Source organism: Helianthus annuus, chromosome 12 (assembly GCF_002127325.2).
Source record: "Helianthus annuus cultivar XRQ/B chromosome 12, HanXRQr2.0-SUNRISE, whole genome shotgun sequence".
NCBI lineage: Eukaryota > Viridiplantae > Streptophyta > Magnoliopsida > Asterales > Asteraceae > Helianthus > Helianthus annuus.
Window position 1 is genome coordinate 151,376,886 of NC_035444.2, and position 25,465 is coordinate 151,402,350.

General features: G+C 33.7%; 2 protein-coding genes across 3 annotated transcripts; one reads left to right on the forward strand and one right to left on the reverse strand.

The window, feature by feature from the left end:
• Positions 1-389: 389 nt before the first annotated feature.
• On the reverse strand, positions 390-10,094 carry LOC110895693 (probable WRKY transcription factor 57). Of its 2 annotated transcripts, none has more exons than XM_022143016.2 (5): positions 9,568-10,094; positions 7,434-7,577; positions 5,649-6,055; positions 737-800; positions 390-619 (listed from the first exon to the last, which is right to left on the reverse strand). In XM_022143016.2, exons 1-3 carry the CDS (start codon positions 9,954-9,956, stop codon positions 5,656-5,658), a joined length of 933 nt encoding a protein of 310 aa, XP_021998708.1. In that variant the 5' UTR covers positions 9,957-10,094; the 3' UTR covers positions 390-619; positions 737-800; positions 5,649-5,655. The 2 variants fall into 2 exon arrangements, with proteins under 2 accessions (XP_021998708.1, XP_021998709.1); XM_022143017.2 differs by having other exon boundaries at positions 390-632.
• Positions 10,095-16,079: 5,985 nt separating this feature from the next.
• Positions 16,080-18,637, forward strand: LOC110893356 (CENP-B homolog protein 2-like). The gene is given in 5 exon segments (XM_022140466.1): positions 16,080-16,107; positions 17,172-17,254; positions 17,256-17,282; positions 17,285-17,939; positions 18,570-18,637. Coding segments are annotated over 5 exon segments (861 nt in total).
• Positions 18,638-25,465: the final 6,828 nt, after the last annotated feature.

Here is a 25,465-nt window from a genome sequence, read left to right on the forward strand (position 1 = left end):
CTTATGTATAAAACCAAAAAAAAAAAAAAAAATTACACTGCGAATGCAAATACGGGGTTGAGCCGTAGCCCGTGCTACGGCTAAGTCTACATTGGTTCCACCCCTGAGCAGAGCTCGAGCTTAGGTGGGCACGGGTTCAGCCCAGCTCGTTTACACCCCCTACCCATTAGCAAAGGGTAGAAACCAAACCATGCTAATCTGTTGGTTACCCATTAACGAACATAAGAACCCTTTGTAATATGTTCGTAAAGGTCCATGGGTAACCAAACATCATAAATACATCGATGATACATATGAACATTTCACCAACGGATATTAAAGTCTGATCATATCAAGACAATATCACCGAGTGATTACCAAAGAGATATCAAGATTACCACCAAAGCATATGTCCATATCAGTTATAGAGAATTTATATTTGACGTATAATATAAGTTAATATAAATACAACATAAGAACTAGTGTTTGAGATTTAATGATCTCAAAAGTGATCAAGAAATGGAACAAATTACGAAGAGATAGAAGCAATTTAGTGGACTCACATATAAAATCATTTACGTGAGTGCATCTTCATCAAAAGTTTCATGCGTCTATGTGGGATAACTGTGAGTGCAATCTCCTGCAACAACCAGCTTACATAATTACAAAAATACCCATTTAGTGTGGGGTATGTGATCATCAAATCTTGAGCTTAATTATAACGTGGGCCGTCCTATAACATATCTTATATTATTACCTTAAATGTCCGTGAAGTTGAATCTCTAATCTTTTGTTTCGTTGATACAATACTTTGTTACAACCTGTAAGTTAACCAACTTGCAAGTGTTAGATATTATATTTTAAACACCATTTAATACGTAACTAATTTTAACTAGAAAACTATGAGGACCCGTATAAGTAACATAAAACAATTTTATAAACTGTAACCGTTTAAATTATTAACTTTGTAATAATCTTTCGTAGATGTATATATTTCTTGAAAAAAGAGAAAATATGAACATGAAATGTGATGATGATATACGTTATGTCACATGGATCATACCATATACCAGAAAAAAGTTAGGGATGATTACATGAACATATACGAAAGATGTTGCCTTGAGACGCAATGTGTTAAAAAACTATTTTATACACTAAACTTAAAGAGTCATAATTACACAATTTGTGAATAAAAAATTGTTAACGATATTATAGGGTAGGCTTGCCGACCCTAAAGGTAGAGGATTGTTCACAAATATAGCGTGTAGCTTGCGACAATTTAGTGGCTAGTTAATTGCATTTGGTTATATTTAGACTTTTTGATACCTTGCTGTTTATATTATATTTCTTATTTATAAAGTAAACAGTAATTTTATAAACTTTATAACCATATTTATAGAAGTTCTAACGATTAATTTCGTGATATTGAATTTGAATGAAAACTTCAAGACTTTTAAGTGCAAGAGAGACCAATTCTATGCAGTTAGTGCGGTAAAAGTTGAATATCAAGGACCGATATTTGAGATATCAGTTATCGCGGTGAGATATTAGTAATTTTAGGGGGTGTTTGGTCTTGCGTTTTCAAAATAGATTATACGTTTTCAAAATAGATTTTGCGTTTTAAAAACTGCGTTTTGAAAAAGCATGTAGGTACATGCTTCTCCAAAACTGCGTTTTGGAGGCAGATAATCACTTTTTCATCCAAACACTTTTTTAGATTATTTATGTTTTACAAACGCAATAATCAAATAATCACTTCAAAACGCAATCCCAAACACCCTCTTAGCATCATGTTGAATTTATATACATACAATTTCTTTTTGAAAAGATATATACACAATTTAATACTAACAATTCAGTATATTCTCCTACCATTAACAAATTAACCTTTTGCAACTTTCAAAATGCTAACTTTGTTAATGTAGCAAGTAGGAACTGATTAAGGCTTAAAGTACTAACATTTACACGAACAATTAACAATTAAAACTTAAAACACTAATAACAACAATAAGAATAAAAACGAATGGTAGAATTAAGAAGAAAGATACTAATATCGGAAAAATCGGTGATATGTCAATATCGTCGATAATATTGATACAAATATTCTGACCGATATCTCACCAGGGGACTGATAACCGATATATCGCGATATTGATATATCGCGATATTAACTGCATAGGACCAATTTATGGTCTCTTTTTTTATGAATACGCGATAACTTTCCACGAAATCACCAAACACGCTAGGGTCCTCACTCTATACGCTAAAGTATATAGTTCTAATGGGTTCTGATGAAACAGTGGTTAACCAAGAGAGGTTAATTCACTGGTCTCGTCAAGTAGGGTTAATCCATTCTTTCCGAGGATCGGTGGCTTGACCGTCAGCTGGGCTGTCTCCTGCACAAGGAAAACACACCGTGACTCGTAACAAGGAGGATGAAGTGGGGGGTGCTCCTTGTTACCACTCTCCGGCGTGAGAATCAGTAATTTGCTTGAGAAGCAAAGTGTGTGATAGTAGTAGTTGTGAGGGAGTTTAGAAGCGATACCTCAAACCTGGTTTGGGATGGGTATTTATAGCCGAGGAGTGAAGGAGGGTGGTTGAGTTGTCAGACTGACGACGCGCCGCCCTTATGCAGGTGTGCCAGGCTTGTCGGCTGTGGAGGTGAAGCCACGTCCTACTGTGGTGTCAGCCTGTCGCTTACGTATGGGCTGACAGGCGACTGTCATTGGTGCCACTTGCTCTGTGATGTTAGTCCCACTTGCCTAATGGGCAGGATGCGGTGCCGCGACGCATCGCTGCCTGCGGTAACTACTGTTGTTTCCGCGTTCTCACTTTGGCTAAGATTGCGGGATGTGGTGCCAGGCCACATCGCCACTTGTGGTGACTGTTGCTGTTGTCCAGATCCCTTGTATTGATGAAAACGTTCACAGGATGCGGTGCGAGGCCGCATCGCTATGCGTACACCCATTTTCATACACCAGGTAAGGAGATATTCATAGGATGCGGTGCCAGGCCGCATCGCTTATGCCTATCTTTATTTTCCCATCTTTTGACAGATTGGATTCGACATCTGTGTTCGCGCATGCCCGCACGGACACAGATAAGTTCTTGCTGGTGAGAGTTTTTGATAAGGGTAATGGTTACTCATGATCGTGCTGACACAAGATCTGAGACCATACCCCTTCAGGTTCATATATATCATACTTGGTAAGACATTGCACTATATTAAACTAACATGATATTCATAGACTGATTTGACTAAGATATCCCAATATAAAATTAAAAAGTTGTAGCAAACAAGTGATGAAAAAAGTTGTCTTTTAAAAAACCAACTTTTTCTAATCAGTCTACTGAACTTTGGTAAAGCATATTGTTCTAAAAATGTTATCTTTTCTGACTCAAAGCTAGGTAGCATCATCCGCATGCTTCTAAAGGATTTAAATATCACGTATCATGTATGGAATTAGTTCCTTTCTGAAAAAGGTAATAATAACTTTGAAAATAATATTCCCCAGTATTGGAAGAGAAGTTGTTGAAATAACATCAAAGTAAAGTATTATAAAAACCATAAAACTGATCACATGATTCACATTACTTTGTAGTGATTACGATTTGGGAGAATGATTTGTGATGTAAACATCACGTAAGCTTTTGTGATATTAAGAGTACATGTAGAGGGTTTTAAATTATATTATCTTTACCTATATGATATAAAACATAAGTATGTTTACATGATCACCACATATTCAATATAATTATATTTAAGATCACTAAAATGTCAAAAAAACAATACTATAAATGCTATTTAGTGACAGCCAAAAATGACCCTATAAGTAAACAAATAATAAAAATATTTTTTTTCTTGTTTAGATGTTACCTACATACATAGAGGGAGAAATGTGTGTAGCAGATTTTGACATTTTCTGTGACATAACATTTTCTAAAAAAGTGAATATAAATCATAAATAATATACTTTTTATCCATATTTTTGTAGTAATAGAGAAAAAAAAAAACAATTTACCACTGTACATAAATGCCACTAAATTCACAAGCAGTAAAGTATAACTACTCTTCATAAAACATTACTTTAAGTGAGACATTTTGTTCCAAAAGTAAGTAAATTTTTTTAAAGAAAAATCACTTTCTTTTCTGACAAAAAACTGAAATAAAATTGATAATCGACTGACATGATTACATGAAACTTCTATTGTAAATTCAGATGAAATCAGTGTAAAATCAAGAATATATTAATTTCTGCTAACTAAAAGTTTTATAAAGAGTACATAATATTTATGAATGTGTTAAAGATTTAACACTGTGAAAGAGGATAAAAAACTATAATGTGGTCTAAATATAATGTCTAATCATTACACACAAAATTCTCTAGGACCACATATGGACCATATGTGTTGGCTAATACCACTTGTGTGTACAACTAGATTAATTAGACGATTATGAGCTAGGACCATTCATTTTGGCTTGCTTGTAAAGTTGCACCTACCGTAAGTATATTATCTTACTAATTAAGAGGCTCGGTGTGCAATCAATTGTTAATGATGTACCACTAACCACACATGTGTTAATATGTCCTACTTAAAGTTAAAAAGACTATTTGACTAGTCAAACACTCGATTGATCATACTTCTAATTGGTGGTGATCAAGCTTGCGTACGTCTTCCTTAGGAATTCAGATAGACTAGAATATTATATGAAATTCTAATTATAGACCTGCATATGACCTTCATTTACCATATTGACAAAGCTTTGCCAGTGGTTAAGTGATAAAATATAGTCCTAGACTCCTATCGAAAAAAAATTTCCACACATTTACATGTAGGCCTATAACTGTCAAAACTTGTCGTCATAAAAAACATAGTCCTAGACTCCTATCGATAACTTTTTTTTCTACGTGCCAAACCAGCAAGGACTTTTTTATAAGTTAGAGAACCAAGACGCTGGACTAACCGGACGAACCCACCTTATCATCCACATTGCCAGACTATGCCGGACAAACCCACCTCCCCTCACAACTCGTCCAAAATCTCACTAACCTCTTTCTTCCACATTACAAATGCACTTATGAACTTCCTTCACTCTCTCTCACTAACCTCTCTCTTCCACCTAGAGGCCAGCTTGATCCGGATGTGACTCTGGACACATATTGTGGGTGCTCTTATAAGCGTTGGCTCTATTGTTGTTTGGCACTTTGGCCCGAGCAAAGGGTCCAACCAAGTAATTCAATGGACTTAAACAAGTCACAAGTTGGTGAATTTGGAGGACCAAATTTGACAGGTAGGTTATATTGGTTTCATTTCCTATATATATTATAATTAGTATAGTAATGTCCTTGCTAACAAGTTAGGTTAGTCTATATAAACTAAGTTAGAGTCTGACATCATTAAGAGAGAAATATTAATATATTGGAGAGTCATTTCATTCGTGTTTGTGTTCGCGTAATTCTTGTGTTTGAAACTTGATTGGGACTAGACTTAGCATAAGAATAAGATATCAGTTATTGGGATAAACTATAAGTATTTACCCTGGCTAATAAAAGTTTATCTTTAACGAAAATATTAAAAAAAAAATAAACCAATCCATAAAACCCCATATATATAGACAAAAGCATGACCACATAGAAAGGCAACTTCAATATGAATAAAGCACATACCTTTACATCATTGATTGCGCATTCGTGGAGGCACAATATCCCCAAGTAACCCTTGATCTTTATGAGAATCTTGAGATGGTGGTTGAGCCATCTTTTGAGAAAAATGATCTCCTGATTCTTTCGACAGCACTTGTGGCTGGGGTTGCAGTGAACCAATAGCGCGTACTTGATCATGGAACTGTGATCTGGAACTAGAATAGTTTACCGGGTTCAGGGCTAAGGAATTGGGGGCCAATTGTCTTGCATAGACACCTTGATCATGGTGAGATACTAGTCCTCTAGGGAACCCTATCGAGTGATGGCAGTGTTGCCCTTCATATGTTGTGATTACAGTTGTAGGGTCTTCTGATGAACGCTCAACGCGTTTCTTGACTGTGCATTTGCTGTTTGTGCAACGGTAATAGCTCCTTCAAAGAATCAAAAAAAAAAAATTTAATTTGGAATTTAATTAAAACTATTGATTTAAAACAGCTTATTTAACCACAAAGAAATAAACAGATCGATAAGTAGTTTAGATAAACAATTCTTAATCCTCAAAAGAAATAACTCATTCTTGTATTAAGTTGTAATAAGCCACTCGAAAAAAAATAAATAAAAAAACACAATTATTTAAAACAACCTTGATTTCGGGTAACAACATGCATATTTCTCTACCCTTCTTTGTACGTAAGGTAGCTCTTCTCATTTTTTTTTTTTTTTTTTTTTGCAGCACCCCATGCATGTATGTATACTTAAATAATAAAATCTGAGTGCACTAATTTAATGGAAGTTACATATAAAAACAATAATTATAAAAAAAGAAAAAAAAATATAAAGGTCATTGTCAATCCGTCGGTGGTCACCAACGAATTGTTTGTTGGAAACATAAAATGTGACTGATATTTAAAATATGAGATTCTTTAAATACGTACCAAAAATATATATATTATTGCCATTTTTAACTACACAGATAAGTTAAGTATCAGTATATTTAGTTTTAGTATCTAAATAATGAGGGCTTGGAGCTAACAGATACCCTTCTTTAGCCGTTTGATATAGGGGTGAACAATTTATGGTTCTGACTTCTGAACTGTCATAATCGGGGAACTGGAATCGCCACATCTGAACCATATTGTTGTGCTTAGGGTCCGGTTCGGTTCTTAAATTAGAGAGAAAGTGGTTCCCGGTTTGGTTATAACCAACGGGTCCATTTAAAGAACCACTAGAACCAGTTTGGGTTTAAACTTTAAATACTATATTTAAAAACCCTATTAATTTATTTAAACCTTAAATATTATATTTAAAAATATTGTTTTTACGATTAAAGAATATAAAAATAGTTTTTACATAATGTTTAGATGAAGTTTTTTAAGGATTAACTAAAAATATTTTTAGTTAACTTTTGTTTTTTCACATTGTATACTTTCGTTTTATGGTTTGAAACATTATGTTGTTGCTACTTTTACTTTGGATGGTTTGAACTTTAGATGTTGCAACTCTTAGTTATATGTTTTAAACGGTTTGACTATTTTAATTTACTTGTTAATTTTAGGATTTAATTGACAACCAATTTCGACGAGAACCGTTTAACCAGGTTTCAAACCAAACCGGAACCGTTTTACAATACGGTCCAGCTCCGGTTGTTATATTTATTTAGCACTTAACGGTTCCACTTCAGTTCGATCCGATTCTAAACTGTTGTACAGCCATAGTTTGATAACATTAAATCTGAACATATGTGTGTATATGTGTGTGCATATAGTATATATATATGTCTTATTATTAAGAGACATTAGATATGCAAACCTGGGAAAAGGGCTATTTTTAACAGCTTTTTGTCCATATTTTCTCCATCTGTAGCCATCTTCAAGATGATCAATCTCACTCTTGGTCATGAATGCAAAACGTGGCTGACGAATTCTTTTGGGTCCCTTCCTTTTAACCTTACCCCTGAAAATCATTGCAACCAACTTTTATCAGTGATGATAAATAAAAACAACAGAAAAGGTTAAACGTAGGGGTTCAAAGAACTTCATTCAGTTAATTGCAATATTATATAACCAACTTATTGAAAATAAAACTATTACTACATAATGAATCCCAAAGAATATTTTATTCTATCACGGGTAAACTTGTAACTTTAACTCCTCAAAGAATATTTTATTAACAAGCACATTTAGTCACCAAAGCATTCAAAAATGTTTATCTCCTTCAAAAAAGCTATAAGTTGCATAAAATGTTTACATAATGAATCCCAAATTGCCATATCCAAGACCTTCTTGATGGGTTATTCAAAACTTTACGTTGAGTGTGTAACTGACTTTTTAATCAAGAAAATATATATAAAACTTTTTGGGTAACCAATTGCAGATACCACTTAATATGGAAAAAAAAAGTAGTACTTTAAAAAAATCTGTCCTTGAAATTAAAGAGATGACCAGAAAACATCAATTTTTGCAACTGTTAAATACATATACATATATGTAAGCATAAATAAAAATAAATAATAAAAAAAACCCAGCTACATAGTTGTTGCAAACGGATAGTACGCATTGAAAGGCCAATTTTAAATTTCAAACTCATTTATTAGAAGTTAATATTAGTAACAATAATTTATGCAATCTAAATAAAACAAATAAATAAATGCTGTATAAAACAATAGCTGATTTTCACACACAAGTGCAAGACAGCCAAGGGATAAACTTTCAATCAAAACAAAACTTTCATGAAACAACAAAAAAAAAAGTTATATTCACGAAAAAACCGGAAGCAAGAACTAAAAGACAATGTAACAAATCAATAATAGATGAACGAAAGGTACACCTACTGCAAAACCCAAGCAAAACCAAAAGGTATAGGCAAGCCATAAATGAAAACCAGATCTATGATTGATTTTAAATGTAGGACACAGTGAGATGTTGTTTAATAACGGTTATAGCCCTCTCATTCATTAGGGGCCACAAATGCAAAACTTGGTTGATGTATTGAAACATATATGTCAACAAATACTTTGATTAGATGCATTATGTTTAGTAACTTTTATGCAATTTTTACGGAGCCACATGTGCAATACCAAAAAGCAAAATTAGTGTCTAACGATTTACATGTTCCTGAAATAAAGACAATCATAATTTACTTGTTTTAGAAAAGTTGCAGAAAAGGTATGTTACTCGATACTAACATGTCACTATATATTTATACATGAAAAATCATTACAATATCTTAGATAATGTTCCAACCAAAATAAGAAAAATATAAAACTGACAGAAGAAAAACAGTTAATTACATTGATAAACATTATAAAAACTTACAACAAGTGTATATATTAAGCTATCATTTTCGTTTTTAAACAATATTAAATGTAAACCGACATGCACCAAAGCACACATGTATACGTATTTTAGATACTGTAAGTTAACGTCATATTAAAAACATAACAGTTTACAACCGTCGGGAAAAAACATTATTCCAACCACTGACTGACTCACTGTCGTCATTTTATGTGGAAAAACCAGCACGCCACCGCCGTAACGGCGGAATTGATGCTTTCTAGCTTCAAAAAACGCCCTTGTACTTTTATCTAATTCACGGAAATGCCACCGCAACTTGCGTTAGCAGCTTTTCGTAACAACTTGTTTCTTCTCTCTATAACAAATTTACGAGGGAAAAAGTTTTCACAAATTGTTCTAAAAAAAGTTAATAATTATAAAATATTATTCACTCTATTTTTTTAGAAAATGCCTCTACTAGATTTTCATGTTCACGATGATCAACGAACACTGAAAATGATTATGATTTATGAACTAACAAAATCTTCATGAAATCAGTATTTATAATTAAAAAAGCATTGTTAATTATGATATCTGTATCACACGTGAGAATAAAATAGAAAGTAATACTACTAATGACGTTATTATTGCTGCAACAACAACAAACTCACGCTCGATCTGACGACGGAGGTTTACCGCCGGAAACGGCGTCGTTTGAAGCGGTAGAAAGCTCCGGTCGATCCTCCGATGAGCTCGATGTAGCTAACGGATTAGACACCGATACATCCCCTGCTTCCTCAACAGATCCTGACAGCACATCACTAGCAACCGCACGTGCACCTGCAACTGTACCTACTTCCGGCAACGATACGGAGGTTCCGGCACCGTCAGATCCAATCCGATCGAAAACCGGCGGTTGAGGATTAAAGTTCCATCCGAAATCGTTTAAAACGCTATTTTCTCTCACATCTGTGCCGAAAAAGCTGTAATCGCCGGAGAACGTCCACGTGGAATCGGAGAAACCGCCGGCGATCGGATCAACTTTATCGTTATCATCCATACACTAATCTCGGTTGCAGATCAGAGAGAAATCAAGCTAGTTTAGAGAAAGAAAGAGAGGGTAAAAGCTAGGGTTTTAGGTTTTTAGAGAGAGAAAGAGGGGGGAAAGAACGCGTGAAATTTCTGTTGGGGGTTTCTAGTCGACGATTGATTGGTGTTTTATTTACTATTTGTTTCATTATTTTATTAGGATTTCCCTAGTGGCTAAATATTAGGTGTGTGTACGATTCAGTTCGGTACGTTTACTAGTATTAACATTATTAATCGAGGTTATCGGTTAATTGATTCGTTTAATTTGGTTATTTTGTTGGTTTTCAGTTTAATTTAGTTATTTTCGGTTAATATCCAAATCAAAAAAATGCTAAAATTTTTGCTTAAAATACATGTAATTGAGTTATAAATTAATGAAATATATATATAAATACATAAAATGAGTTTATAAATAAGTGAAATTGAGGGTATAAATGCATGAAATAGAGATATTAATAAAATAAATTGAGGTATAAATACATGAAAAAAATGTATGAAACATGAATTACATGAAATGGATGTATAAAACCCTTCAATATATAAAAAAGATTTAGTATGAAGCTACAAAATATAAATGTGTAAAACAACTTAAAACGAAATAAAATGTAATAGATAGAAGAGAAAACGGTGAACTAATATTTATGACATGGTGTAGTGACCTGAACGACAATCAAATGGTGTGACATGGTGTTGCACCATTTTCAAGAAAGAAGTTGTATTGTTTATTTACTTAGAGGAGGAGGGGTGGTGCGTTATTTTTCCGTGATAAAGGAATGTTCACGCGTGGAGAAAACATTTGACCACCGTCACCAAAACTTCAACGCGTGATAGGCTCAATTCCGTGATAAAATCAACGCGTTATGGGGTGTGGAGGTGAGGGGGTGTGGGGGTTTATTGTTGGGTGTTGTGAGTGATAATCATTGCCACCAAAAAATGTTGTGAGTGATGGAAAAATGGTTGATGACATGGCGGAACTTGATTGGATGCTTGTGAGTGATGGAATTCTATCATTAGTGATCACCCCCACCCCCTATAGTGTAAGAATTAATTTCAAACTTTAAAAAGCAAAAATAAAATCTATATGATGATAATTAATACAGAAAAAATGGGTATTAATAATCTCAACTTTAACCTACCGGTAAAGATTAGTTTCAACTCATAAAATGTTTACTAACAATCGCAACATTGAATGTAATTTTTTCAACCATCTTATACAAATTGAGCGATCTTATACAAATTGAAAATTAGCTCAATTAATTATTTGCTGACATGGATGGGCACATAATCAATCTACATCATCAAAGCTTTGTCACATAAGGCAAGCCACGTCATTAAAACTTTGTTTTTTTTTTTCCACCTAAGCAGTTCATATCAGTAAAAACTAATTAGGTTAAATTTCTGTTAATATGAGATCGCTGAAGAAAGATATGTTAAACTTCAAAGTTGGGATAGATTAGGATTAATCGACCAATAGGTTAAACTTAAATTTATTAAAATATAATTTCTCTTTTAACATAACATCTTATTATATTATTATATAATATATAATAATTTCCGGTTTTGAATTTAATATTTTTTATTATTTTTGCTTGTGAAGAAAGAATAGGTAAACGATAATACTAAAAAATGGGTGTCAACATTTAAATAGTACGGAGGAGAAGCGAATAGAAGGAAGAAAGTTGTTGGTAAGTCTTAACACCACGCGCATCAAATGGTGACTTGGTGAGTGTGGATCACTTGCGATTTATATAGGTGTTAGGATACACCGTAAATTTATATCACATCAAATCAAATCTAATCGAATTAACTACTTCTAGTTGGTTTCGAAATGAATTGGCTTGTTAGTGGTGTAAAATTTCTAACCAACTACTGGTTTTATTCGATTTCTTATCAAATTGTATACTTGTTTAAACTCATACGTTCACAAATGGAAAGTTTAAGTGTAACATAAATATGTCTTTTGATGTAACATATAAGCCACTTAGAATCGGTAGCAGTTTGAGTGACGGGATAAAACTGTTTCGGATTACATTGTAGTTGAATTAAAGCATGTTCTGACCCAAACTAGTTAAGGAGGCGTTGAAAGGGGGTGTGGAGGCGTGGAACACTACCCCTTGGGTGTGGGGGCATTTCATGAAGAGAACGAAAGGTGAAGAAACACCAAACCAAGTATATGTTCAACTTGGGCTTTGGCAGGGGCAGGGGCAAAGTAGCAATACCAATGAGCTCTATAAAAGAGAAAACACCGTTAGTACTTAACACAAAGAGAGGCTCTCTCTTTAGCCATCATCTAGTGTGAGTATCAATAAAGTTGTTATAAAAAAAATATGTTAGTACCTATGAAGTGTGACCTCACCTCCCGTTTATACTTGGTAACATTAGACGTCGCTTTCTCCATATGAGGCGGTCCCCAGATAGTTGTGACTGAAGTGTTATAGTTGTAACTGGAATGCTGGTGTCACCTCTCGTCTTATCATGGATACATCCTCACACGGAAAAATGAGGCCTTTCCACATCGACTTCTATCACGTGCCTCTCACGTAATACCTGAGTTTGACCTAACGGGCCTTGTGGCAAGGTAAGGAGATAATAGATTTGGGCCATTAATGACGGTTTGGGCCCATATCTCTTCAAACCGAATAAGTAATTCGGTTCGGTTTTTAATGCTTTTGTTTTGGTTTACTTTTCGCTGTAATCAGTTTTAAATTGAATAAGTAACACCCTTATGTTGAAAGTAATATGCTTGAGCATACCTTTTTACATTGGTATTATATTGTAAGTTTTCACGTAGCAGTCAAGTGGGAGAATGTTGAAACTTATTAAAAATGATACGACCTCGTGATTCGATAAGTTAGTTTAATTATCAAGTTATAACAATGTATTAATAAGCCTTACATTATCGGATAAGCGCATTGATCGGTCTCTCCATGACAGTATTTATATGAATAACATTATCCTTTGTGATTGTATAAATATTAAGATTTGTTCACTAATTCTTTATAAGTCCAATAAATTAATACATCTACGTAATGTTATTTTATCTGAGTTTGAGAGATAAATAGAGAAGATAATACTAAGTTGGACGATAAAAAAATACTAAAGAGTGCTCTATTATGGTAGCATCAAACACCAAACAGAACCTTTTAATAAGTGGGCCTCTTTACATTCATAAATTATGTTGAAATTAATCAAGATCCAGAAAAAAAAAAAAAAGTTGTGTGTATTCATACCCTTTTAAGTGTAGATTCATCAAGTTATATTTATGTCTTGTAATGTATTCAACTTACGGCCTTCAAGGATGCACGTATGTAACACTGCTTTATTAAAGTTTGATAATTAGTTTATCGAATAACAATCAGTAATTTATAATAATCATAATTATCAGATTATAATATTTTGAGTAAATAAAGTTGTGAGTAAACTTTTATTTTGGTCCCTGAGGTTTGGTCACTTTATCACTTTAATTCAAAACTCAAATCTTTTGAATTTAGGTCCCGGTTGTTTCAGTTTTATTGTCATTTTGGTCCAAAAGTAAAATCAACTCAGATTTCTCAAATAAAATCCTGGTACTTTGTCTTTTTACTCAGGGGCAAAATTATAACAACCCTCCTATAAACCCCTAATATAACCCTAAACGTCTTAAAATATACCCCGTATACGAAAAACGGGCCTGAAATACCTTTATACTTATAAAAATCAAATAAAAACAAAAATATGGGGTTGTCGCAGGCCGCGACCAGGACCCCCTATGACTGTCGCGGGGCGCGAGGCCCAGTAACTTGTCGGACACACATAGGCGCCACGTGTCAACACGTGGCAAAGCTATATTCGCTGACTAACTAAGGCTAGATCCTACCCTACGTTCTCGCGGGCCGCGAGAGAGTTAGATGGGGGCTTCGCGGGCCGCAAGCCGCCTCTCGACGGGCTATAAATAGGGGCTTCAGGCCTCATTTGAAACCGTTCTTTTCTTTTTCTCTCTCAAATATCTAGTAATCAAAACTCTCGGGAAATAATACCCTTAAAAAGCGAAGCTCTGTCTCCTTGTAAGTATTATAACCCTATTTATTACCCTACACGATCGATCTAAGGCTCCGTAACGCATGTCAAGGCTCTGCCTGACTCAGTCGTTGGAGTTCTGTATCGTGTTACACTCGATTGATCTAGGGCTCTGTAATGCATGTCAAGGCTCCGCCAGACTCAGTCATTGGAGTTCTGTCTCGAGTTGTATGGTTAATGTGATTTGGGTTATTTTACTAACACGTGTGCATTGTTTAATGTTAATAGATAATAACCAGAAGAATTACCAGGAAGCTTTAGTTTTACCTAAGTAAACAATGTGAGTACATCTTACTTTTTGTCACCTTTTTACCAAAACCTCAAATGTTTACAATTATACTTAACAGTGATTGAGTCTATGTATTCTACAATTACTGCCGGTATGTTGAGGTTTTGTATACAGAGTTAGCCAATGAGTAACATGACTCACAAGTCAGATGTTGACAGTACTGAATGAGTAACTGTGTAGATATAAACATTGTAGTCGCTCTCAATACTGTAAAGTTATAAAAACTGTTTTGGTTAAACTGGGATGGACTCGCCAGTATTTCTTGTTTATAAAACCTTTTTAAACGTGTTTCCGGTAACTTAATGTGAAGCTAATAGAAGTCAGTTGGAGAGCACTGAAGACTTGGAAAAGTGGCTATAAAAGTTACCTAAATAAAACGAAGTTTTGTTTTCAATAAACTAGGGTTTACCCCTATAAATGTATTGTAATGGAAATTTGTGTTTTATCTCGTTTATTTATTATAAAAAAGCTTAGTGTTTTAACTATGATAAAATATTTCCTAACTACGGTCCTGGTGTCTAATTTCCGCTGCCAAATTAATAAACACCGATACCACTCGCTCTACGCAATGTGTGTCGCGGCCGCCCGCCTCCTGCGGGCTACAACAAAAATAGTCATTATAAGTTTTATTATAATAAATTATTAATTAAAATAATAAAATTAAATAATGTATAAAAGTAGAGACTTCCATCTTCTCCAAACTCAAACATCATCTTCTCCAAACCCAAACCCTGCTCTGTTCGAAACGATTATGTGAACATCGAGAACTTAGCAGAGGCAACCACCGCCACCGTAACTTCGCCGGCGAACACGAATCTCCTCCTCCTCACTCGATCTTCGAGTTCACCGAATTCGACATCTGGAACGTCGCACCGTCGCCGGAGCTTCAAAAAACCGTAACCGCCTCTCGAACCATATAACCAAACGGTTGTCTTATCGGTTTATAGTTTAGACCGGTAGAACTGGATGAAGATGATGATTGGGTTTGGAGAAGATAATGTTTGGGTTTGAAGAAGATGAAGTTTTGGGGAAGTCTCTGCTTGCTTAAGGTCAAAGAACATTATTTAATTTTATTATTTTAATTAATAATATATTATAATAAAATTTATAATAACCATTTTGCCTTTGAGAAAAAGGACAAAATACCAAGATTTTATTTGAGAAATCTGAGTTGATTTTACTTTTGGACCAAAATGGCAATAAATCTGAAACCACATAGACCTAAATTCAAAAGGTTTGAGTTTTATACTAGAGTTAATAGCCAAAATGGTCCCTGAGGTTTGCTCAATTTTGTCACTTTAGTCCAAAACTCAAAATTTTTAAATCTGGGTCCTTAAGGTTTGCATTTTGTTGCCATTTTAGTCCAAATTTCAAAACCCCCATTTTTTACTGTTGCAACCAGCCTATTTTGTCCTTTTGCACAGGGGTATTCTGGGTTCTTGATCTCAGTTTGTTATAATAACTCATAAAAATGACCAAAATACCTCTGCACAAAAGGACAAAATAGACTGGTTGCAACAGTTAAAAAAGGGACTTTTTGAAATTTGGACTAAAATGGCTATAAAATGCAAACCTCAGGGACACAGATTTAAAAATTTTGGATTTTGGACTAAAGTGGCAAAAGTGAGCAAACCTCAGGAACCATTTTGGCTATTAACTCTTTATACTAAAGTGACAACAGTGACCAAATCTCAGGGACCAAAATGACAGTCTAATCTAAGTTTTTTTTAGGAATTTATAGGATTAACTATGCGTGAACGGAGAAAGCAAAGGAAAGGTGCGTTTTCAATCGGGACAATTGTCTGAAAAGCCTTTTCAGTTTAAAAATCTTTACGTAGTTGAGTTTTCAACTTCTCATGCCTCTTTTGGCGTTTAACTTTTCATTTTCTATCCTACCCACTTAACTCATTAGTCATGTCCATGGATTTTTAACGTTTTCCCAAAATGTAAAATACTTTTTTAAATAATGTTAAGGAAATATTAATTTTTAAGTTCTAACGGGACGAAACACTTCTCGATTTACCGTTAGGATGTTTAAAACTATTTGTATCCGAAAATCCAATCCGAACTATCCAATATTCGAATCCGAGCTATACAAAATTCGGATATCCAAATTTTCAGATTCGGGTAGTGATTTTAAATTTTTTTGGATATTTCGAATATATTTATTTTTTATTTTTATCGGATATCCTAATATCAAAAAATATCCGAAGTATCCGAAAATTTATATCTGGATATACAAAACTATTCGAAATATTCGGTTCCGAATATTAAAAAAATAATAAAAATTAAATAAAAAATTGGATATTTGTATATCCGATTCACTATCCGATCGGATACGGATTCGGATAAAAAAAATGAGGTATCCGAAAATTTCGAATATCTGGCTTTGAACAAAGTTATCTACCGCTCCTCCTGCTAATTTGTCGTGCTCCTGAATTGGACCGAATGGTACTACCAAACTCCGCTCCCACCTCCCGCTCCTCTCCAGTTTGTTTCACTCCCACAACTCTTCAAATCGAGGAGTACTTCCAGAATTTTTTATCCTCTTCCTCCTCGTCCATCTTCCACCTCAACGCCTTTTCCCCTCCCGCTTACCCACTCACCTTCCTCCTCGCTTCATAACGTCGACCCTTATAATCATATCATATTATATTATATTTTTTACATTAATTCTTAATTGGTTTCATAGAAATCCAACACGTTAATAGAGTAAAGTAGAAACTCTATAAAATAATACACTTGATACCACCAAAATTTATTAATTAAAAGAGTTATTAATTAATCGATAAATTAATAATTATTAATTTATATATTAATTAATATTTTATTAATTTATAGTAGAATACTTAGTTTACAAACACCTTTCAAGCTTCCACTTAATTCTCTTGATTGTGGATAATTGCCCTACTCATCCAAAAAATTATTGAAGGATTACGAAATGTTGAATTATTTTTTTTTTGCCACCAAACACAACTTCAAAAATTCAACCTTGTGACGCGGGGATCATACGAGCTTTTAAGATGCATTATCGTTGTCGATTTTATAGAAGTCTTTTGGAGGGTTATGAATTAGGGGTTCCAAATCTAGCAAAAATAAATGTATTAGATGCAATGAATCTTGCAATTTCAGCATGGACTATGGATGTTCGTGCAAATACAATTGCGAACTGTTTTCGTCATTGTAAACTTCGATCAACAGATAACATGACTTTTGAGAACTCAGATGAAGGTGGTGAAAGCACTCAAGAACTTCAGAATTTGATCAAAGAGTTGGGTTATCGCAATGCAATGGATGTCGAAGATGTTCTGACTCACCCAGAAGAAAATGTAGTTGCACAGTTGTTGACTGATGAAGAAATTATTGAAAGCGTTATTGGAATTAATAAAAATGATATCGATGAAGAAGATGATGAACGTTCTACAATGGAGCCCCCTTCGCGAAACGAAGCTATTAAAGCGGCAATCACATTGAACAATTTCTTGTTGAGCTATGAGAAAACAACACCAAAAGTTCTTACCATGCTAAGGAAAATTAGAGACGAGATTCAAGGGGAAATTGATTTCAACAAAAAACAAAAGACAATTGAGTCATTTTTCAAGAAACCTTCATAAATTATTCATGTAATATGCTATATATAAGGAATTATTAATTTATATTTTATATGAGGTCTAAAGAAATTATCAAAAATGTATTATCTTATAATTTTAGCGAATTATTAATTTAGCACCCTATCCCCGAGTCGGGACCGATAAAAAATATTATCTTAAAGAGTTTATTAAATAATCGAGTATTAATTTATCGAGTTTCTACTGTATATATTAATGTTATATACAAATAATTCGAAAGGGAGTGGTAAGCGATTGCATAATCCTTTATATTTCATAGCTAAATTAATATACACAAATATATTTATATGGTTGTTACAATTTTTTTACTTAAATTTGATTACGTATTAAGAGTCCTTTAAATTCAAATAGGAAAATTGAAATAAAAGAGAGTCAGATTCAAAAGATTTGACTTTTGAACTAAAATGAAAAAGTGATAAAATGTCTGTGACATTTTGTCAGTTTACCCATAATAATATATTAATATTATTATGCAAAAAGAATGAAAGTAAAACATATAAGTTTAGTGATGTTCTAATAGATGATTTGTTGTGATTATTAGACTAACACGTATAAACTTATGTGGTCATTAACTTCTAATCCATACGAATTAATTCGTGATATTTCGTAGGCACCGGAACACTGTTTATTGATGTGGACTGGGTAACAGTTCTCCTAGAGTTATTTACTGCAATTTAATCTTAAACCTTTAATTATATATTAATAATTAATAATGTATTAATTTTAAATAAAACTAAGCAACGTGGAGAAACCTCGATGGTTAGTTGCTTGGTTCAATGATAAGATTTATATGGTGGCTTAAAATTGGAAGTTACCACAACGTGAAACATGTTTTATTTTTAAATAAACTTAATTAGAATACACCTCCAATCTAAACGGGCAAAAGACCAAACAAACAACAGAACCCCCGACTTAAACGGGTAAAGGGCAAAAAAATTACAACATACATAGAGGATATTTACATCATTCCGTCCATTTAATATACTTACATGAAGATCTATTTTTAACCCAAGCATAACCCCTCAATTTTATCTCCCCTATGATGTCCAACGGACTACAAATTTTCTGGTTAAAAACAACATCGTTCCTTTCTTTCCATAAGCACTAGCATGCTATCATAGCCAACCCGTGAATTACCTTTCCCGCCTTCTTACCACTGTTAATGAAACTGTGTATTTCTAGAATGTCTTTTACTCAAAAGAAAAGAGGCGGGATGTTGCACCACACGCTAAAAGCCGACCACACCCTTATAGCCATCGAGCAAGGAGTGAACAAATGCTCCACCGTCTCCTCGAATTCGTTGCAGAAAGGGCACATGACCGAGACTATATTCTCGTAGGAAGCATATCCAAATTGCATCTCCAATTCATAATATTACATTTAATGGGCACCCAATTGCACCAGACAAAATTTGGAGGGTGACAGTTGCCTCTATCATTAATCAGAGTCTTTTTGACCGACTTCACCGAAAAACCATTATGGCTATCAATAATCCATTACCATTTGTCCTTTTCGATTGAGAGTCTCAAAGAGCTGAGAACCTTGTGACATTCCTTCCATTCCTTTAGCTCCTCATCGGACTCAGCTCCATCTCCTTGTCCAGCTTTCATTCTCTCTGCGACCTTGCACAATTTAAACAATTACAAACTGAATATATGGGGCCATCTTTCCATGAAGGCACACAAATTGTGACGTTGATATTGGTATACATGAATTAGTATTATATATAATTTAAAAACTTCTTAGTAATACTGAATTTTGTTTTTTTTTTTGTCTCTTACGATATCTTTTTCATCTTTTTTTTTTCTTTTTTTAGTTTTTCATTTTTAAGTTTTAATCGAGAACCTGATGTTATACATGTAACAAAACGAACGGTCTAATACTGACCGAACAACGTCAGTAACAAAGTTGATATTCGGTTTTATTGTTTCGAACAATGTAAATACATCTCGGTATTTTTTTGGTCGTATCATGACTTTTCTTGTTTCTCTTTCGGTAAGTGTTGGTATCTTAATGAATCGAACCAAAAACAAACGAATTCCTCTCATTAATGTTATTTTTACTATTGCATCTACGTTTCTATTAAAAACTGGGCTGCCCTGCCGCAGAGCGTGGGTGTAACCCACTAGTTTATATAGATACACACGGTGTGGTTTGTTTAGAATCTAATCTAATCTAATACTAATAAAAAGTCTACTTAATGTCAAATGGTATTCTCATACTAATAAAAGAGTCGATTTAATGTAGCATGACATTCCCATTTCAATTCACTAATATTAACATTATTATAATTGTTTTGCCGTAAAAAAACATTATTATAATTATTAATAATTATATAATATAAAACAATGAAAAATTCTTTAACAACTGAATACTAATAAATGTTTTATTCTTTACTTAGATATTACTAATAATAAAAATGGTAAAGAATAGGTTAATCTGATACTTGAAAACCAATTTACTTCCATGCTTTGAAAACACTTTTAATGTTATTAGACCCGTGTAATGCACGAGTTTAAGGCCCGTGTAATACACGAGTTTAATGATAGAATGTCTTCATAATAATCTTGATGCAAGTCTATACAGACCGATGTCCTAAATGAAGTTATATTTTTAGGCTTACCAAACCATTGATAATTACCCAAGGTCAGTGTTCCGGCAGCGTTATCAAGAAAATTCGATCGAAAGAATGGTTTATGTAATGGAACTCGACTACAAGTCCTATCACTGGGTGATCAGGTTATTGAGGCACTCATGTTACCCGGGAATAATATTGACACTCGAACGTTTATCCCTATATTTCATTTAATACAACCAAATAGAAGGATTTCGTTTAAATTGAAAAGAAGACAGTTTCCTCTCGCACTATGTTTTGGCATAACGATAAATAAAAGTATAGAGTTAATTACATAGTTGGACCCTGTGGTTTGCACAAAGTAACATACTTAGGTACTAGTAGTTTAGAATCACATTCTAGGGTATTAACTTTTCATTTTGTAACGTTTGAAGGTATTAACGTTATTTGTAGGCTTAAAATCACATTCTATTAGTACTTAAATATGTTATTTTGTGCAAACCATAGGGACTAACTATGTTAATACCCTAGAAGTTAATACCTCCAAATGTTACAAAATGAAAAGTTAATACTCTAGAAGGTGATTTTAAACTATTAGTACCTAAGTATGTTATTTTGTGCAAACCACAGGGACTAACTATGTAATTAACTCTAAAAGTATATGACAATTTCTATGTAAAGTTGGTTTGTTTTTAAAAGAATAAGTTTTTACACATAACCATATGTTGTGTCATCCATGGTAAAAAAACAATCATTTATGTAAATTTATGAATACGTTATAAAATTAAATAATTTATAATTTTATATCCTTAAACCTGTGTGGCACACGGGTGTAATAATCTACTACTAAATAATAAAAACAAAATATATGAGAACACAAAAATCATTTTTTTATTGTTTGATCCTTGCATAGAATCAAAGATAAAGCATACTAATTCTTTTTTTTAACGGCAAAACACTTTATATATATATATATATAGAGAGAGAGAGAGAGAGCCAGCAAAAAACTGAGAGAATTCAAAACAAACAAAACAACAAAAAAGAAACAGAACAATTACATCAAATCTACTATATCGAACACCACCCAATTCTCCCACTTAGGCTTCTTCAACTTAGAACGGTTACAGATCCAAAGAAAGGAGTCCTCTTTGATAAGGTCCACTGATGTGTAGTTGGTGTTATAGGTTTTTATGTATATTTTTAGCCCTTTTTAACCACTTTAGTCAACTTTTAAATTTATAAAACACGATATTTACTAACACCAAACACACATATGGGCAAGCGCACCCATCGTGAGCGTAGTATAGTGTTGGTAAGATACCGAGGTCGTCCAAGGACACAAGAGCTTTTAATACCGGTTTATCCTCAACGTCTAATCAAATCAAAAGTTTAGAAAAAAGTTTTAAACTAGAAAATAAAAAAAATAAAAAATACTGAAAATAAAAATAAAAATAAAAACAGATAGACAAGATGAATTACTTGGATCCGACTCGCCTTTAGTGTAACCTTTGATTATTTCCGTACTTTTGCACTTTTTAAGAGATTATCTTAGTTATTGTAGTAGGCCCTCTTTTGAAGCTGATGTTACCCTCAACCCAGTAGTTTGAGTCAGCAAGGATACAATACTAAAGGGTTGGATTATTGAAAGATAATTAATTAAGTTATTAATGCGTAATGTGGTAGGCCCCTCTTTTGAAGGTGACGTTACCCTCGGCTAGGTAGTCTGAGTCAGCAGGGATACAGTCCTAAGTAGCCGGGTTAATATATTAATAGTAGTTTACATATGAAGGGATCAAGAAATTCGGACCCCCGCCATCCAATATGTAACACCCCGAAAACGGGTTTGGTAATCAAACCATACTAATAATAAAAGACGGGTAAAGTACCGTTAGTGGTAAAGTTAACCCGGAAAATATTAGGATTTATAAAATTAAACCTAATATTTTATAGAAAGGGAAAAAAAAGCTTTTGAGAAAATAAAGTTTATAAAAGCCCGAGTTAACAGGACTTAAAATAAACTGAGTTATAGATTCCCCGAACCCACTAATTTAACTAGGAATGTTTAACCTAGTTAATAGATGGGAATATTGTTAGAAATAAGTAGGTTGTGGCCTACTTAATAACGAACCAAACACGAGGAGTTAAAATGGGATAACTTAACAAGGTTATTTAATAAAAGAAAATCAAAACAAAACACACACTTGAAGTGTGTGTTCTGGATCGAGCTCAGGGGGCCCCCAAGGAACCAAAACCCTAATCCACATATATGTATCAAATTGAAGGTCCAAATGATGCACAAATTCACAACCGAACATGGATTAATGATCACCCAAACTAGGGGATCATAAGGTATGTAAAATCTTGTTGTTTAGTGAGGTTGTAAAAATCTGATAATCATCCTAATCGCGAATTAGGCATGGATTAGAGAAGCTATGGCTAGATTAGTGATATATACTTGCTTAGGAACGAAACCCTAAGTGAAAATCATACATAACATGCTATGAATTGAAGGATTTGATGAATTAACACACTTAGATAAGTGCGTTTTAATGTTATGATGAAATTGATGATATAACTATGCTTAGAATCAACATGCATGATAACGAATAGAAGGTGTTAAGATCTTGATATAGATGCTTGAAATCATGTTACCTAGTAGTTAGTGTATAAAATTTGATTTCGTTAGTAGTTCGGATGAAATGCCTAAGCGAAATTCAATAAACCAAATATGCATTGAATAAGTTGATAAGTCGATTGACTTTAAAAAGTCAAACCGACCAAGTATATGATCGAATGATAAATTCGACATAAGAAGCGTATGATGGAATAGTCGTAAATGATTATGACTAACCTAACCATCTTACAATTACAATGATAGTTTGACGCTTGGCAAGCTAGGTGAAAGCTTGGGGAAAGAAGCGGGTCAAACGAATCAAGAATGAAGGAAAAGCATAATTCGGATGCAAGGTAAGTATAGCTTACACTAGTCTTATATTTTAGAATATTCTTTTTTCGTATTAATTAGGAATAAGACAAATACCTAATTGAGATATGGTGTTCCGGCGTGTAGTCGTACGGAACAAGATAAATCAATATGATAAGAAACCATATTGATGGCTAAAAATGAGTTAAATCGGTAATTCGATCATATTATGACGAATGAAACATGTACTTTTAATGGTTACCATACAAGGTAAATCATAATAACCAATAAGGGTAAAATGGTAATTGGTCACACGTTGACCATAACCATTAGTTTTGAAAGATACTTATGACGTAAGCCATAATAGGCCAAAAAGTGTTAAGAAATGAATTTATAAGTAAAATGACCTCACGGTGTAAACCGGAGCGAGACATATATACGAGGTGGTAATAAATGTCATCTCGCTAATATAATCGGTCACTTAGACCAAACGGGTCAAAAGGTGAAGATACCACCCTTTGATAATATCGACTAATGAATATTGTCGAGTTTTATGTTCACAGGAGTGACTAGTTAATGGATAAGATGCATCTTTATCAAATAGCGATTATCAAAGCAAGGTATTAAGAACGAGTCAATATATTGATCCGAGCCAGGTATAGGTAATAGGGTAACTACCCATTTAGAATGTAAGATTCAATGGGAGTTAAATGAAGTCTAAAATAGACATTCGGTTACTTTAATAGGTAAACCGAATGTTTCAAATAATGAACATTGCGTTTGGAAAGCGTAATGACTTTTCAAACAAAAACATAGGTAAAAAGAGGGCTTTGTGGGTCAAACATGCTTTCCAAAGCCCTTCGTCGTAAATGAAAGGCTAAAATGGACTAAAACGCCCTTGTAAGCTAATTTGAATCAAACGACCTTTAAAGGTAGTTTGGAAACAAGTTTTATGATTAAACAAATACTTAGAATAATTATAAGAAGAGAAAGATAAAATCTTTGGTCGATTGATTCTATAGGAGTCTTTGCCGTAAAATAATGATCCGAGGGGTAAAACTCGGAATTTAGACATTACCACGTTAAATCCACCACAAATATAGTTGTGGTGGAAGGCTATTTGATAAGAAAACGTGGTAATATAATGCTAGAAGCGATTAAAAGTAAATTGTGTTTTAAAAGTACTTAAATACCCTTAACGGGTCAAAATAAGCATATGAGCGAAAACGGGTTAAAATATATAAGAAACCCACAATTAGAAGCTAACATGGTAGATAATATTGAATTGAAGAGGTTCATGTGAGATAATGATCAAAAAATATGTTTGTTTGATAAATGCATAAACAGGTCATAATTTGGTAAAAAGGTAATAAGCCGAAGGCATAAAAGTCTCAAAATTTATTAAGCCGGATGTCGGATTTTAACTCCATATGATGGAGAATCAAATTACGATCACGTAGGAAAAAGAATCGTGTAAAACGGATCAATAACGAATGAGTTATGTCCGTTTTCGTGAAACTTGGGTTGGCTGGGAATTTTGCAGCAGCAATGAAGTAACTTGCGGTCAAAAAAGGGGCTAGGTGTAGCGTCTAGCCCCTCCTGATTCCGAAAATTGTTTAATTTTTGTTTGTTTGACCCATATAACTTGTTTAAACTTGTTATTTAATTACCAAAGCTAACTTTTAAGTTGGTTTTGGTCATAGGTGAATGTCAAGGATTCCCGGACGAAGATCAAGCTCAACGAAGAACCGAACACGACCAAGATACAAGCTTCCACACTGTGTTGCGTCGTAACTTTTAAACGACGAACTCATATACAATATGTTGTCAAACTTTTAAACTGTAAAGTTTTTAGTAAACCCGTATTTTATATGTACGTGTATTCGTAAGAACACAATTAATTGTCGTTTTTAGTACTAAAACCCTTTTATAATAGTGAGGGTGTTACACAATACCAGTGGGTATTGAAGGAGGTCCTACTAAGCTTGACCCGGGTCCTTGCAGGAAG

Bases quoted from the DNA above. Each gene is read 5' to 3' on its own strand.
- LOC110895693 (XM_022143016.2), bottom strand. From the start codon at position 9,956: ATGGATGATAACGATAAAGTTGATCCGATCGCCGGCGGTTTCTCCGAT. The intron at 7,578-9,567 runs GTGAGTTTGTTG...AATGATTTTCAG, and splicing joins CCTCCGTCGTCAGATCGAGC to GGGTAAGGTTAAAAGGAAGG. The intron at 6,056-7,433 runs GTTTGCATATCT...GATTCTTTGAAG, and splicing joins AAAAATAGCCCTTTTCCCAG to GAGCTATTACCGTTGCACAA.